At 41.6% G+C, this 16,377-nt stretch overlaps 2 protein-coding genes across 3 annotated transcripts; both read left to right on the forward strand.

Moving 5' to 3' along the window:
• Positions 1-600: 600 nt before the first annotated feature.
• Positions 601-11,655, forward strand: brd2b (bromodomain containing 2b). 2 transcript variants are annotated; one of them, XM_056381884.1, is made up of 12 exons: positions 601-738; positions 3,247-3,535; positions 3,879-4,016; positions 4,971-5,115; positions 5,364-5,527; positions 5,792-6,304; positions 6,546-6,674; positions 6,809-7,054; positions 7,174-7,427; positions 7,611-7,927; positions 9,776-9,916; positions 10,060-11,655. In XM_056381884.1, exons 1-12 carry the CDS (start codon positions 707-709, stop codon positions 10,188-10,190), a joined length of 2,499 nt encoding a protein of 832 aa, XP_056237859.1. In that variant the 5' UTR covers positions 601-706; the 3' UTR covers positions 10,191-11,655. The 2 variants fall into 2 exon arrangements, with proteins under 2 accessions (XP_056237859.1, XP_056237860.1); XM_056381885.1 differs by having other exon boundaries at positions 9,779-9,916.
• Positions 11,656-12,711: 1,056 nt separating this feature from the next.
• Positions 12,712-16,136, forward strand: LOC130172923 (H-2 class II histocompatibility antigen, A-U alpha chain-like). The gene is made up of 4 exons (XM_056381899.1): positions 12,712-12,830; positions 13,154-13,411; positions 14,456-14,740; positions 15,063-16,136. The coding sequence occupies exons 1-4, from the start codon at positions 12,773-12,775 to the stop codon at positions 15,191-15,193; spliced, it is 732 nt and encodes a 243-aa protein (XP_056237874.1). The 5' UTR covers positions 12,712-12,772; the 3' UTR covers positions 15,194-16,136.
• Positions 16,137-16,377: the final 241 nt, after the last annotated feature.

Genomic DNA, 16,377 nt, shown 5'->3' on the forward strand with positions numbered 1-16,377 from the left:
TAATGATTATTGGTTGCCTTTCAGTTCTGCTATGATGGAATAATATTAACCTTGCCTGAGGTTTTCTGTGTTCATTCCTTGACACAGCTTCTGGGCAGTTGGCCACTTTGCCTGGTTGGTAATCCAACTTTGTTTTCATCTCTCTGATTGTCCACACATATGACCCAGGCCAAAATAATATTCAGTCTCATACTGTCCATAAAAATACGAAGAGTTACCAAAAGGTAATCCGAAGGTATTCTATAAGGCAGAGAAGTCCTGCATCAGCAGCCCAGATACTGCAGATAACATAGACACATCATAACACCATTCCCTGTAGATAGAAGGACATTCGTCTGTCAGATTAAAGATTAAAGTATTTGTGGTTACTATGGTGCAAAAGTCTAACAACGAGAGCAATTTAACGCAGTGCGACGCCTGCTCCTATTGTATTCAAAAATACATGACAGAGAACAAGATGTACCGACCGTGGAATGAGGGGCGTGTGCTCTGCTGGACAGACGTCTGCTGACAGCCAATCAGAGAGCAGACTCAGCACGCACGTGACAGGAAATACGCAAAACTGCCACGTGGTGGGTTTATATAGGGTCAAACGGAAGCGTAGAGGCGCCATTTCATTGCGGAGGAGCTCAGTGGCATTTCCGTGGAAGTGCAGCGTCAACAGAGGTGGAAAAATTGGATCGTACTAATATCCGCCTTCAGCCCGATGGAAGCGGCCGTCAACCCGCCTCACGACAGGTAATGTCCGCAGCATTTTTATTCAAACTGACGGTTTGTTGGCGCCGCAGCGCCCATGAAGGTGGACTAACGTTAGATGTCATCTTGCTACGTTACTGTTACCGTTAGCCTCCCCATAACAACGCTAGCTTGTCTGAAGACACACACCGATTTTCTTCGCTTTTACAACAGAATATCTCACGACTTGCTGAATATCTGCTTAAATGTTGCTAAATGTCTGGACTAGTTTATTTTAGCTTTTAGCTTCACAGGTGAGCCGGCATCGGGGAAACAAATGCCAGTTGCAGCCCCACCGGCTGGGTCAGCCGGCTGCTCCCGCCGGCTCTCTGTCATTCATTGCTCAGACACCCTGCTAACGCTAATCCCGCGGCTCATGAGACTATCACATTAAGTATCTCGTAGTAAAATACCGTGTTCCTTATGCAGCTACACTCAGATTTTAACATGCACAAAGGTGGCAGCGCTCAGATAGCTTTGTCAGGCATTGTGTGCGGTCCGGTGACGGGAGCTAGCACTCGGTTAGCAGACGTCGAACTGTCTGTGTGCTGGAGCAAAATGAGAGGAATCGACTGACCGGTTAATGTTCCGATCTTTTTATGAAGCAGCGCCGATGAGGAAAGGCTTCGTGGTTTTGCTTTTTTTTTTTTAATTTTTGACAGAAAATCGCTGTCCGTCTTTGGTTTCTGTCATTGTGAGGCAGTGTTTACAAACAGTGAGGGCGGGGCGTCCAAACCACGCGATCCTCAGCTGTTGGATTGCAAATACAAGGGTCTGGTTTTTCTTTCACCGCTTGGATTAAATGGTAAAGATGGTTTGTAGTAGGTTCTGTTGTATTAGTTATGGTGCATTTAAGTGTAAGCAGAAGTTGATTCAATGCAGATTGAAAAAAACAAAAAAAAAAAACAAAGCCACATTTTGTTAGTCATGGAGTTGTGCAAGTGTTTTCTAATTATAAACCATTAGGTCATAGAATATAAAGCTCGGTATGATTCTTATGGTTTCCAAGTATCATTATTACGCTTGTGATTTGTTGGTGTATCTCGCATTTTGGCAAAAGTTTATGACTTTGAATTTTATTGGACATAATCTCATAACTCTATAGAGGACAATTGTATTTAACAGATCCTAAATTTGTATTTTGTTGAACACAGGTGCACAAGTCACTTATAGATTTTATCAACAATTTTATTGATCAAGATCTAGGTCATTTCCAGTAAAGAGTCACAAAACATTTTAATTCACACTTTTATTTCAAGTTAATTTACAATTGCATTACTTGATAAATAATCCATAAAGCTAAAATATAAGGTGACTGAAAGTTTATATTGTAATGTATTCATTACACAATGGCTCATGTTTTTCTTTAAACAAATGCGGTTGAGCCATTCTTTGTGTTGCTGGGATTCTGATTGATGTAGAAAATCAGCTCACAGGCTTTGCTGCAGGTTGTGTGTCAGTGGAGCAGGTGTGTGTCCTGAACTGGGGTGAGATTTAACTTTTCTAAATCTGGTTCATGTGCTCTGCTTAGTGGGTCTTTGACTACATGCACTGAGAGACCTCTGTTACGTAGAACATGCTCTGTGTAGTTTTGTTGCACCACAGCCAAGACTGAAGATTGTGGGACTTGTAGAGCATTTTCATTTTCAGTCTTCCTTTTCTCACCTGCAACTGTAAGACCACAGCGCGTCAGTCACAGGTATAGGCAGGAGTATTAAAAACATTCATTCCTTTATGTAAGGGAAGAAACCAGAGCTGACAGTTTTACACAGAAAAGTGCAGGGCTAGCAAGTATTTATTTTTTGTGTCATGTGTGGATTGACTAGTTGTTGTAGCTTTATCATGAGAGAGTAATATATTTCATTGAATTACCAGTTACAGGTTTGGAATTAGTGCTATGTCTAAGCCTATTTTTCCCATGATTCATAATATACTTATGAGCCACAGTTTTTAAAATAAAGCTGTTTCATGTGTTCATGTGAGCTAAATGTGATAATATATGATGTTCATTTAGTTTTGGTGGTCTTATTACCCAGCCTTATTAGAAGTTAATGTTTGTTTTTTAGGTGGCGAGGACCCATGTGATGGCGGTTCCCATGTCTGTGCTAAAAGTAGCAGCCTGTTGATAGAGGCCTAGTTTCCTAGATGATGTTGAGCTGACCAGGAGGCAGAGCTGTGGTTTCATTGGTCATATGGGTTATGTGAATGAAGCATGTATAAGCTGCACCGTTTGACATTAGCGGATTTTCCATGAGTACGTGCCATTGTTCTAGTGGATGGCAGATCGGTGAATCCATGGTTGCATCAATCAAGGTTGAAAAAGTCATGCAGCACAGTTATGACCATTTCCTTCACTAGCAGGCGTTTCTTTCTCGCTGTGTGTGGACATTGTGTGTCTTTGAATTCCCACACACTGATGGATTCGTTGTTCTCCTTTTTTATTAAACTTTCATCATAAAATCTCTTGTTATCTTTTTCCATCCTCTGGCCTTTCGGTGTCCTTCACTTCAGCTCCCTGGTCGGGTTGTCTGGTGGCGGGATGGACCAACATAGCAGCTCGGGCAAGCGCATTCGCAAGCCCTCCCTGCTGTACGAGGACTTTGAGAGCCCCTCTCTGCCGCACACGATGCCCCAGGGCCCCCCCATCCCACCACAGCCCCCAGTCAAGGATCCCAGCCGGCCAAGCCGCATGACCAACCAGCTGCAGTACCTGCAGAAGACCTTGATGAAGTCTCTGTGGAGGCACCACTTTGCCTGGCCTTTCCATGAGCCTGTGGATGCCTACAGGCTTAACCTACCGGTGGGTTAAACAGGGGGGCTTTAACAGACAGACTTTCACCTTCTAATTTCACTTTCTACTTTCACTTTCAAGTTGATGAGCTGTACTCATGTTTCTGCAATTCATGGTAGTGCCAAGGCTCAGATGATGAAGGAAAAATCCCCTAATTGATTTTCCTTCTGATAGTTTGTTAATTTTTGATTTTCAGTTTGGCTAGTTGACAGCTTTCTAAAATCCCCTTGTGTGTCTCAAGATGTTAAAATAAACAAAACAGTTTTTTAAACTATGTTGGAAAGAAGCGTTCTGTTTTTTGTTTTAATAAAAAAGGAAAAAAAAAAAACTTTTATCTCTCATTCTTTTTCAGGATTACCATAAAATTATCAAACAACCCATGGACATGGGGACCATAAAAAAGCGTCTGGAGAACAACTTCTACCGCAGTGCAAGTGAGTGCATACAGGACTTCAACACAATGTTCACCAACTGCTACATTTACAACAAGGTAGGTGAAAAGATTTAAAAAAACAGATGTTTTTCTCTTCTTTTTAATTTCTCCCTTACTCTTTCCTCGCAAAATGCAAATACTCTCATGATGTGACTTGGTATCAGGTGGGACTTAGCACAGCAGGGATAACAGGAGGGTTATAAAGCACAAGGCCTATGTTTACCTTGAAAATATGTGTTGGGGGTTTGAAATACAGTAAGTGTCTGCAGCTTTTCACTGACCCAGTTGAGGGGTGAAAAACGAAAGTGTAGATTTGTTTCAACTTTTAACTGACGTAACAGTCTTTATTGATGATCCAGGCCCAGACCCTTTTCTTAACATGAAGGCTTCATCTAACAATTTTCAAACAGAAACCTGTCTGAGACACTCCCCTGTCCTAAGTAATAACAGATTACCTGCTGACCTGCATGTGTTGTACCTCCTGTTGTACCTGTATGTGCTTTAGAAGGACAGTTAATGAGGAAACGAGTGACTGCAGCATCCTTGTGCTGCCTTTCAAAAATGCAGTGTAGATCCATTTGGTAATGCATCTACATTTTATAATGGATTTTATAATTTGGTAATGGATCTACACTGCAATCATCCGCTGTTGGGAGGTAAACGGCACATGAGAAATGTTTACAGATGAGGGTGATTCCATGATGTGTTTGTTGTTATTCATTTCCTTTATAAAATGTCATAAGTAATGACATGTAATAACACATGTTGCAAGCATTTATGAAGTTGTATCCCCCAAATGTTTGGTATTTTTACATCATAAAAATTATATTGACATTTTCATCAGCTGCCACATGAATTAATCAGATAGGAATTACAGGACCAATAAAGTCAAATCAAGTAATCTGAGCTACAGTAATTCATATATTTAAATTGAAATGCATTGTTTTTTAATTAAGCAGTTATAGCTTCTTTTAGTTGTACTAATGTGTTATAAAATGTTTTCTTGGTTAGCCGACAGACGACATTGTACTGATGGCCCAGTCCCTAGAGAAGATCTTTCTCCAGAAGGTGGCCCAGATGCCGCAGGAGGAAGTTGAGCTTCCTCCTCCAGCTCCCCGAAGCAAAAACAACAAGGGAAGAGGTCGTAAATCTAACAGTGAGTTAGTGACAAAGTCTTACAGAATTTGAAATTATTTACAAAGTTGTTGTATTCATTTACCACTGGAAATCTTCAGATGTATTCTGGAGTTTTCTGCTGTGAACACACATTTTCTGTCTTATATTTCCAGTTGAACGTCTCCAGTGACAATACGCTGCCTCCCAAATATTTGGTGTTCATTTTTCAATCTGTAGCAGAGTTTTACTTCTGTAGCTTGCTAAAGTTGACTTTACTGTATCTCCCAGCATTGAGGGCTCAGCAGGTGCCAGCAGTGTCGCAGTCGGCCTACTCCCCTTCTTCCTCGGACACGGGGGAGTCCATGTTAGCCAACTCTCCCCAGACTGTGCTGACCAAAAGCCTGCCTCCGGCCAACATCATGGGCCTGCCCCCTACACAGCCCACGACCAAGGTACATACAGCAAAGCATGATACTGATTATCATTGGTGTAGAAATCTCTGAAGTGGCTGCCTCCTGCTGCACATACAATAACATAATGACAACAAGAGTAGTTAGTTTAGGGTTTTAGCATATTCAATAGATGTTTTTTTAATTTTGCCTTATGCAAAGAACCCCTAAAATATTTAGTACATTCAGTTTTTTAAGAAATCTAATCTTGACTTGCAAGAGTAATAATTGTATATTGACATCCGACCACTTTATTTCTCTCTGTAGAAGAAAGGTGTAAAACGAAAGGCAGACACCACCACTCCATCCACCATGGGCTTGACTGTGGGGATATCTGGTGTGGGCATGTCCGGAGCAACACACATGGTGGGTCTAGGGAAAGGAGGACACGGGGGCCAAGTCCACGACACGTCCATGCACACCGTCTCCTCCATGGGGGGCATGAGCTTAGATACTCCACCTGGTATGGGTCTGGTCAGGAGCTCTGGAGGTCCCGTCCTTCTACAGCCAATGATGGCTAATGCTGGTCGAAGAGTCGGCAGCGGACGCCCCATCAAACCCCCCAAGAAGGACTTGCCTGATTCTGTCCAGGCTCAGCCCTCGAAGAAGGGCAAACTCAGCCCGCAGCTGAGGTACTGCAGCGGTTTACTGAAAGACATGTTATCAAAGAAACATGCTGCGTACGCCTGGCCTTTCTACACACCCGTGGATGCAGCTGCGCTCGGACTTCATGACTATCACGATATCATCAAGTGTCCCATGGACCTCAGCACCATCAAGGTGACGTCTCATGTACTTATAACTCTTGAAAAGAATATTGCTCCTGCTGTGCTGCTGATTACATAGTAAAGTGATGTTTTTTAAAATTTCTTAATGGTGGATTGTAAAATAAAACATGCTGACAAACACAGATGTTGGTGCTTGAGTCATTAATAATAAAGAAATGTAAAAAAAAAAAAAAAAAGGGAAAAACTTCCTCTTTTTGAAGCACTAAAATTGTCCTGTCCCATTTCTTCATCAGAGGAAGATGGACTGTCGTGAATACAGGGATGCTCAGCAGTTTGCTAGTGATGTCAGACTCATGTTCTCCAACTGCTACAAGTACAACCCACCTGACCATGATGTTGTGGGCATGGCACGGAAGCTGCAGGTGAATTTCACCGTCTAAATCTGCTTCAAATATTCAGAGTGAATGAAAATGCAGCAAAAAAAAATACAGACTGTGAGAAAAGTCTTTTAATTGTTAATTTACTCTTTGGTTTGTTTTTTTCGTTTGTGCTCCAGGATGTGTTTGAGTTCCGTTTTGCCAAGATGCCAGATGAACCACATATGGACCATACGACCCTGTCAATGAGTGGCCACCCAACATCCTCTTCCTCCTCTTCTTCCTCCTCCTCGTCCTCATCTTCCTCCACCTCCGAGAGTGAGCCCAGCAGCGAGAGTGAAGAGAGTGAGAGCAGCCCCACCTCAGACAGTGAGGAAGAGCGAGCGCACCGGTTGGCTGAGTTACAGGACCAGGTGTGCACACAAGTAAGTACCTCCAGCTCTCTTTCTTAATCCAGCTGACTTTATTCCAACAGGTTTCAAGTGGAAGCAAAAATGGTTTGCACAGTGATCATTTTTTTTAAAGAAATGTAACTTTCTCACAGCTCCGAGCCATGCACGAGCAGCTGGCTGCCCTCTCTCAAGGCCCCATCGTCAAGCCCAAGAAGAAGAAAGAGAAGAAGGAAAAAAAGGAGAAGAAGAAAAAGAAGAAGTTGGAGAAGAAAAGTCGGGGCAGCAGAAGCAGAGCTGGCTCTGAGGAATGGAAGATGCCCGGCAAGATACTGAAGAGCAAATCTGCCAAAGCAGGTGGCTCCCAGCCAAAGAAAGGCCAGGGGAAGAAGAGCAACAAGAACAGCAAGTTAGTAGTAAAATAATTACCCACCTTACCAGTAACCGTATAGCTTTATCTCGCCTTCGCTTTAATTTAGAGATTTAAAAAAATATATATATAATGTTGTATCTCAGATTTTTGTTCTGAATGTCAAGCAGCTGATAATATTGGCATTTGTCCCGATGTTGTCTGTTCCTCTCAATTCTTCAGGACCACAAAGAAGCCGTTCTACCCCCCAGTGGCACCTTCCATGCTGCCGCACTACGACTCAGAGGAAGAGGAGGAGATCGTGCCCATGACGTATGACGAAAAGCGCCAGCTGAGCCTCGACATCAACAAGTTACCGGGGGAGAAGCTGGGTCGCGTGGTCCACATCATTCAGTCCAGGGAGCCGTCGCTGCGGGACACCAACCCAGAGGAGATTGAGATTGACTTTGAAACGCTCAAGCCATCGACACTGAAAGAGCTGGAGCGTTACGTCATGACCTGTCTGAGGAAGAAGCCTCGTAAGCCGTACGGCGAGCTAGGTAAATGAAACGTCCACCAAAACACACATTGGTTTGTATCCTTGCACTCATTTACATGTAATTAGAATTACTGATACAATACAGGGATAAAATCAGTACCTAGCATGTGAATGAGGATTGTCTTGTAGGCCAGCACTTGGGGGCAGCACTTAGCTAAAGTGAAGACTTTTGGACAGTAAAAATGCACCAGAACTGCAAGTACTTAACTGCCACTGAATTTCACTGTGGTTGGTTCAGATGCATCAACGTCACTCGACATAGAAAGAACAAAATAACGGTTCAGTCCATCTCACAGCAGCTGAGCTTTGTAAAGCAGAGCACTAAGCCACTAATTTTTTTTGTTTATTTCAAATGCGAGTCAGTAATGGTTAACACATGACTTTTACAGTTTGTGGTGTGTTGATTAAAACACAGCCCAGATCTGCCAACCCTTTTAAGCAGTATATATATTTTTTCCATTTAGATTTTATAGCCAAAAGACTAATTTTCAAGTGTTGTCCCTCGGCCAGTTGTTGAGTTACAATAACACAAACAGCATGTAAGATTATAACATGGCAGAACAAACATGAAGACAATCGTGTAATGACTGTGTATGATGGAGGGTCTGGCTGCTTTTTTGTCAGTGTTCAAGATTGAATGCACACCAACAGTTCTACACTTTGATATCAGAATTGGGTTTTTTCCCCTGACTGGACTGCTGAAGAAATAAAAATGTCACCACAGTGTTACACCAATTTGACAGGCATGTAATGTCATTTCTTTCAGCCAGTTAACGCACTTGACTTTGGTTCTGCACCCACATCTTTTATTCATCTCTCCTCACTCTGTGGCTCAGTGAATGAAGGGCTAGTTTTCCTCCTGAGTAAACGCTGCTGGATAAGTTCCTCAAGACCAATACAGCAATGTGGAAAGTTTGAATTATGAATTTGCCAAGTTAGTATGTGCTGCGTTGCAACACAGTGCACGTTGCATAAAGCATTTATTCCAGTGGTTCTCAATCTTGGGAGCAGGGTCCACAGAGCAGCAGGAGGTGGGCGTGGATGACCAGGGGAAAAACCTGGAGTGGAAGTTGAATGAATTTGATTCATATAGAGGTTCTTTTTCTTTTAGTTGCTTCCCCTATCATTGTTAATGATTGATAAAAATTGGGGGCGGGGGTTTGGACTCCCTTCTGCTTCTGAAGGGGGGCACGCTAGAGAAAGTTTAAGAACCACTGATTTAATCAATGACATGTCAGGAAGCTAAGCTTCCCACATCGATGACAGTAGTAGCTACTTGTTCTAAACTAATTACCTAATTAAAAAAAAAAAAGCCAAATGGGCTAATCAGGGAAACATGTCAGAATGAAGATGCAACTTGTACTTCAGCTCTGTTGGTCTCAGCTGATAGAGCTGACTCATCTACACACAGAAAATAGATTTGAAACTATTTAGAAAATTTGTTAATCGTCACTTTTCAAGCAAAAATTCCAAACTCTTCCTCTTGCCGACATTTTAATGAAACCATTTGTTTCTTTTCTTTTTCGTATGTGACAGTAAACTGGATACCTCTATCTTTTCGACTGTTGGTTGACAAAACGAGCATTTTGAAAGCATTCATAAAAATATTTTAATGTGCATTTCTCACATTTTTATAATATTTTGTAGACCAAACTGTTATTATTGATGCATTTGGTGTATACTACCTCCAGATGTCTGTCCCCAGTGCTCCCAAACCACTCCACTCCCTAACACTTTATAAACAGTAATTGTAGCTCATTTACACAAATACACCAATACACTAATACATAGGTCACTGCATTACCATGTGGATGCCAGGCGTTTTACAGCCTTGTTATCTTTTTACTAGCAGCAGCAGCAGCAGCAAAGAAAGGCAGCGTTGGTAAGTCCAAAGAGGAGCTGACTCTGGAGAAGCGGCGGGAGCTGGAGAGGAGGCTGCAAGATGTCAGCGGACAACTCAACTCTGTCAAGAAACCTACGAAACCTAAAGGTGAGCTCATACATCCTCACTGTCTGTACTGTCTCCTCACACCTTTCATGTCGCATAAGATATTTTACAACCTTCTCTTTTTCATCTCTACCTGGTACAGCTGTACAAATCTAATTTACTGTAACCGACTCTTCTCTCCTCAGTGGAGAAGCCCAGCGCTGTAGAGACGAACGCCCAGCCCTCACGCCTCAGTGGCAGCAGCTCCAGCTCCGACTCATCATCCTCATCCTCCTCTTCCTCATCCTCAGACACCAGCGATTCAGACTCGGGTTGAGATCCTTAGCACTGGCTAAGAGTGAAAACACTAATAACTCAGGGATTTGGGCTGGCCCAGGACGCAACACACCCTGAAACAGTAGTTGGCTGAGATATTAGACACCATGGAAACAAAAAAAAAAAACACACTTCACGTGGACTCGTAAAATGTTTTGAATGTGGGACTGAGGGATGTGAAACAAAGTCTCTGTGGATAAATGTAGAACCCAAACACTAAATGCCTTGGTTTCCCCCCTCCTCCCCTTTGTAAATACTTGTACAAATTTATGTTTCTTTTATAAAGAAGAATTTTATGGTGATCCCCCAAAGAGGGAAGTGGAGTACTAAAAGAAAAGAAAAAAAAAAAAGAACAGGATGTGGAAAGATGGGCCTTACTCCAAATCTGCTTTGGCTGGCCTCACGCCGTGTCCTCTGGTGAGGGAATGGAAGAGTCTTTATTTATTTGTTTTCCTCACCCACATTTCCTCAGATGTTACTGGAATTTCAACCAGCAACCCTTCGGTCATAAGCCTTGCTTTTTCTAACATCTGGACTTCTGCCACACTTAATTTTAGACCAACCCCCGGAGTCGGCCTTAACGATCCAGATTGTTAATAACAAACAGATTAAAATACAGTGTTGTTAAGGAGCTCTGAGTTTCCTTCTCATGTTCACAGGTTTATTGAGCAGTAAATAAAAGCAAACCTATGTTTTTCTGCCATGTTCAGGTTAAAATTCGAAGTTGGTTACAACTTGAGTTTGAGTTCTGGATTATGACAGTTCTGTTTACATACATCGTTCTCCTCAGTTTGACATTGAGCTTCATGCTGCAGTCTGTTTTACAGCCTGCATGAAAACATGGTGGGTTTATAGTACAGTATAGAAATGGTTAAACATACTGTAATCACAAAGTTTGCAGTTACCTTACATATTTGTATTGTATTTTTATGGCTGCACTATTCCCTCAAAATCCCACCAGCCATTTTAAGACTGACCGGTCTTATAAACGCGACACTAATGGAAGTACTGTCTGTCTTCAGTATTTTGGAATCAGTTCTTACAGTTCGGCTTTGATATTGTTCTCAACATTTCTCCTCATCATATCAAACAGTAACTTAAGTGTGCATCAGTCTCTGAAGAACACAGACTGAACACAGACTGCTGAATGTTATCAGATCACAGTGCAGGTTTCTCATTCCCACATTAATCTCCTTAACCTGTGAAGTATTGCATTACTGTGTCTTGAAGACATCTGTAGCACTTGAAAACTCAGTGAAGGTTTCATAGAAGAAGTCTTTAAGCTGCTCTGCACTTACTGGAACAACGAGTTGACTGAACAAACTGAAGATGGATAATGCTACAAGTTTCCTTCAGAGAGACAGGAAAGTATACTCATAGTCCATGCATAGTTAAAGCTGTTGTTGAATGTTCAGTGAAAGAAGATATGCTTGTATATATTTAAATTGTATTTGCTGTTGCACAAACTTGTATTTCTGCTGTTCAGTCTTTCTTTCTTTTCTTTTCTTTTTTTTTGAGTTACATTGTTTCCTTTTTTCTGTCTTTCTTTTTTTTACACGTAATTATTTCTAATTCCAGCTAACTGTCTAAGATGTTTCCTGAAGAGCATTCACATCAGCGTTGCTGCCCCTGGTCAAGCAGGTTGCTGCCTCTCAGAAACATACTTTTCATTTGACGACTGTGTTTATTAAACTATTCTCTTCTGTAGAAAGAGTTCGACTTTTGTCTGGGGTCAGTGGGAGATTGATAGTTTGACTTTATGTTTTAAAACCTGCGATTGTTGATCAACAGAGTTGGAACAGTTTTCATAATCGTCTTAAGAGTAGTCCATTCATTGATTAAGGCATCAAGAGAAAATATCTGCAACTATTTGAAAACTGATGAAGCATTTTAGTCATTTTCTCAAGCAAGAATAACTTTTGCTGCTTTGAGCAGAAAAAAAGACACCTGTCTGTGGGCAAAGAGCAGTTTCAATATATTCTGGCATTTAATCAACAAAATTATTAATTAATCAAAAAAAAAAAAAGAAAAAGCAAATTCAGTGATATTGGTCAAGTTCATTTATTCATTGTTATGTTCAAATTGTTGAAATGTTTAATATAATTGTTGGTTGCAGCCCTAAATTAATTCTTAAGTCATATAAAACCAGAAATACAAAAACATTTGTTTCCAGTTCCAACTAAAATGCTGCTTTTCTGTTTTCCATCACTGTAATTTGAATATTTTATAATTACTTCTGGCCTGGGATTTCATTAAAGTTTTATTAATTAAATGATTCATAAAAAAACAATAGCTTAAAAACACAAATGAATAACTAAACTTTTTTTTTTAGTAAAAGTTGTAGTTACCACCTTTGTCCAGTAGGTGGCAGCGGCGAGGCGTGTTAAAATCTGAGTTGCACCTTCCGTCAGTGTTTTTTAAAGGTGGAAACGTTGTTGTCACTGAGTTACAAGCCTTGATTGGTTCCTGTATTAAGGAAGTGCCACTAAAATATAAATCCAATAGTGATGTTTAGGAGGGAGGAGCTACAGGCAGCGAAACCTGCCCAGGTTGACATGATGTTTATAGCACCTGAAATACAACATGGCAAGGAATCTGTTCCCAGTACTGCTACTTATTTGTGTTCCAAAACACAGTCCAGGTAAGTTTTTCTGTTTGGCTCTGGATTCTAAAACGTCCCTATCTTCTTCCATTTAACGATTTCTCCAGCCAGCTAGATTTTTACAACAGAAACCATCATGGTTGGTTACCTGCCAGTGCGGCTGATGGAGCCAAAAACTGCACAGCCAAAATTTCAGCAGCGACTCGGATGGCGTCTGGTGTCAGTTCTCCACATTATTTGAGATATCAGGCCATATTTACCTCGAGCATAGTCACCAAATTTACTCTCAAAGCTCACTATTTTAACCAACTTGACTGCAGGTTGTGAACACCAGTATGTCATGCTATATGTATTTCCTGCAGGCAAACACTTGCTTCGCTTCTTGACCTTCTGTCAAAGGGACGTGGTGGGCGATGGCCAGTATGATATTGAATTCGACGGTGATCAGCTCCTCTACGTTGACCCTGTCACCTATCAGGCAGTTCCACGGCTCCCAGAGTTTGCGGACCAGTGGACCCCTGATCCTGGACTGGCCGAAGACACATACGTGTCCCTGGGTACCTGCAAGTACAACATCCCACGTGCCATAAAGAGAGAAAATAGTCCCCCAGAGGTCATAGGTGAGGAAGCTGAATCACTGAGTTTCTCTTTTGGAATTATTTTTTAGTTTTTACTGATAATCTGACTGTTTACAAAAATGTATCTGAATCTGTGAGGCTCAGGGCTGTGGGGCTCTGATCCCTGTTTGATGTACATTAAAGCTGTTAAATGAAGACCACAGTAAACATTCGTAAGCATCAAGAATATCGCCGCTCACTTCATTGTTCCAAAACCCAGACCAGATTATTGCCTCCTCCCAGTCACAAAAGTCAATCAAACAACTGTGGTCTAATGGGAGCATCAGTAAGCGGGGTTATTAAACACAAGTTAATGAGAAGATTGTTGTGGTGTGAATTCTTAAGAGAAGAACAGGTACCAGCAGGGAAAATCCCTGTGAGCTGCAATTAACCTCTCTGGGTGTATAATCATGCTTGTATTGTCAGTGCAGGTGAAGGTGTCACTGTCACTGTTTATTATGTAGCTCTTCACTGGGGAGTTTCCGTTCATTAGCAAGCGCTCCATGATACTGCGAGGTATGTGTGTCTCTGGCAGTCTTCCTCTGGTTCTGCTATGATTTGCACTAAAGTTATCTTTGTATTCTGTGATATCTTTTATTTTATAGTCGTATCAGCCCCAGTGGAAACTTGTCAAACACAACAGAAATGTTGCATCGACAATGTCAAACGTCGAAAAAGTTTTTGTGTATTTTGCTGTTTTGGGATGATTCAAGCCACAGCCCATGATTTGACATTTGACTCCTTATCAAGAAAGAATTCCATGTTAAATATATTTTTCAACACAATTAAAATACAGTAAATGTCGTATTTTTGCATTGTGGTTTGTCCAATCCCTGAGGCAGCTCAAATCTAAATGCAAAAGCATACAGTGTTATTTTAGCCAATACTGTGCTTCCAACTTTGTGGCATCAGTTTGTACCCCCGTGCACAAAGCAAAGACCATACATTTGGTGTGGAGAAGCAGCACCTTTAGGATGAATTGGAATAATAATAAGTCATGTAGTGTAACTATCTGTCTGTGTCAACCATCCACCCATTCATCCGCAGTCAGTCCTACCTCCATGATCTACCCGAAGCAGGACATGGAGCTCGGGGTCCCCAACACCCTCATCTGCTTTGTCAACGACTTCCATCCGCCTGAGGTCAACATCACCTGGACCAGGAATGGGCAGCTGGTGGACCGGAGTGACATCAGCCGGACTAAGTACTACTCCAACAGCGACTTCAGCTTCCGCACCGCATCCTACCTGAAATTCACCCCGCGGGAGAACGACATCTACTCCTGCAGCGTGGGCCACATCAGCCTGCAGGCGCCTCTCTCCAGGTTCTGGGGTAAGTCATTATGAGTCCCAGCTATGAATTGGTCAGTGGATGTTTTTAGTGTCAAACAGGAGAACTAAAGAGTGAAGATGTTGCACCATGATTCATGCTGTCTGGAGACCGGTGATGTCATTTCCCTTCTAGCAAGACTGCACATCCCTTGCCTTTTTCCCCTAATGAGATATAACTGTTGCCGCTCTCGTGCTACCAAGAACATGTCAAGAAATTTAACCAAAAAACATTTGGACTGGTATCACCTTTCAAAACTCATTTCACAGAAATGTTTATGCTATCTACTGTATCTGTGTGTGTTTGTGTGTGTGTTCTTTCACAGAGGCTGAAGAACAAACAGACCGGCAGACTGTGGAGACATCAGTGTGTGTGTGTGGTGTGATCCTGGGGTTGATTGGAGTTGTCACAGGACTCTGGTTCATCATGAAAGCCAACAAGTCCCACCGAGTGTAACACGCATCGAGACCAACACCTGAATTTCAATGATAGATGTGTGATTGTCTTTTTGCTTTTTTTTCTCCTTGTGTTTCTTCCTTCAGGAGTGAGATTCCTCTTGGTCCGTGTCAGACTTTTATTTGTTTTTATTACACCAATATTTATATGTCGTCTGTTAAGTTAAAAAAAACCCATCAATTCAATCAAATAGTTCGTAATTTTAGGAAATACACTTATTCGCTTTTATTTCGCTGGACTGAGATGAGAAGGCTCCACGCTCACTTCTGTAGAGTGAATATAAGGCTGCAGCCAGGAGACTGTTAGCTTAGCACAAAGACTGGTAACAGGTGGAAACAGCTAGCCTTGCTCTGTCCAACACACACACACACACACACACACACACACACACACACACACACCGGCACCTCTAACAGCTCACTAATTAGAAAGAAATTGTCTGGCACGTAGTCCCCTGTAAAACAGCAAATTTACATTTTAACACTTTGGTTTTTGTTTGGATCAAACAAATGAGATTTAACTTGCTAATTAGTGAGCTTTAGAGACAGATGGACAGATATGACAGTGGCATCAATCCTCCCATCTAGCTCTCTGCCAGAGTGGTTCCCAAAATGTTGAACTATTATTTTAAAAGGCTCCAGACACCATTTCTAAATTTGCTTGAATAAATGTATGCAGGAGACTCAAGAATATTAACCCATTACACATACAGATTAACACATATTATTTCATTATACATTAGAAAAATATATATTCTCATAAATCATAAGGTGCAGAGGCTTTACGCATGTCTGGCGATATTGTTGCACAGTAACGGGTTTGTATCTCCACTGTGTTTCTCATGTTCACATAATGGACATGTAGGGAAGTTGAAAATGCCAGTTCCTGTTTGATGTGAAAGTACATGCAAAAGACTTGAAAATAAAAGTGAACATATTCCTTACATTCCTGCTTGTGTGTTTATTAACCCTTTCATCACAGCAGCCCGTGCTGATCACTGGCACGTTCACAAAGTCAGCATCAATTATCACTGCACTGACTAAGCTTTTGGGCAAATCGCTGCTCCTGCAGTGAAAGCCTGACATGAATGATCCGTAAATAATGTCTGTCATGTCTGCTTGCTAGTGTTTTTAAATACGGGCATAAAATGCAGATGCTCCAAACTGTCTCTGTTGTCTGCTGGT

Source organism: Seriola aureovittata, chromosome 7 (genome assembly GCF_021018895.1).
Source record: "Seriola aureovittata isolate HTS-2021-v1 ecotype China chromosome 7, ASM2101889v1, whole genome shotgun sequence".
Lineage (NCBI taxonomy): Eukaryota > Metazoa > Chordata > Actinopteri > Carangiformes > Carangidae > Seriola > Seriola aureovittata.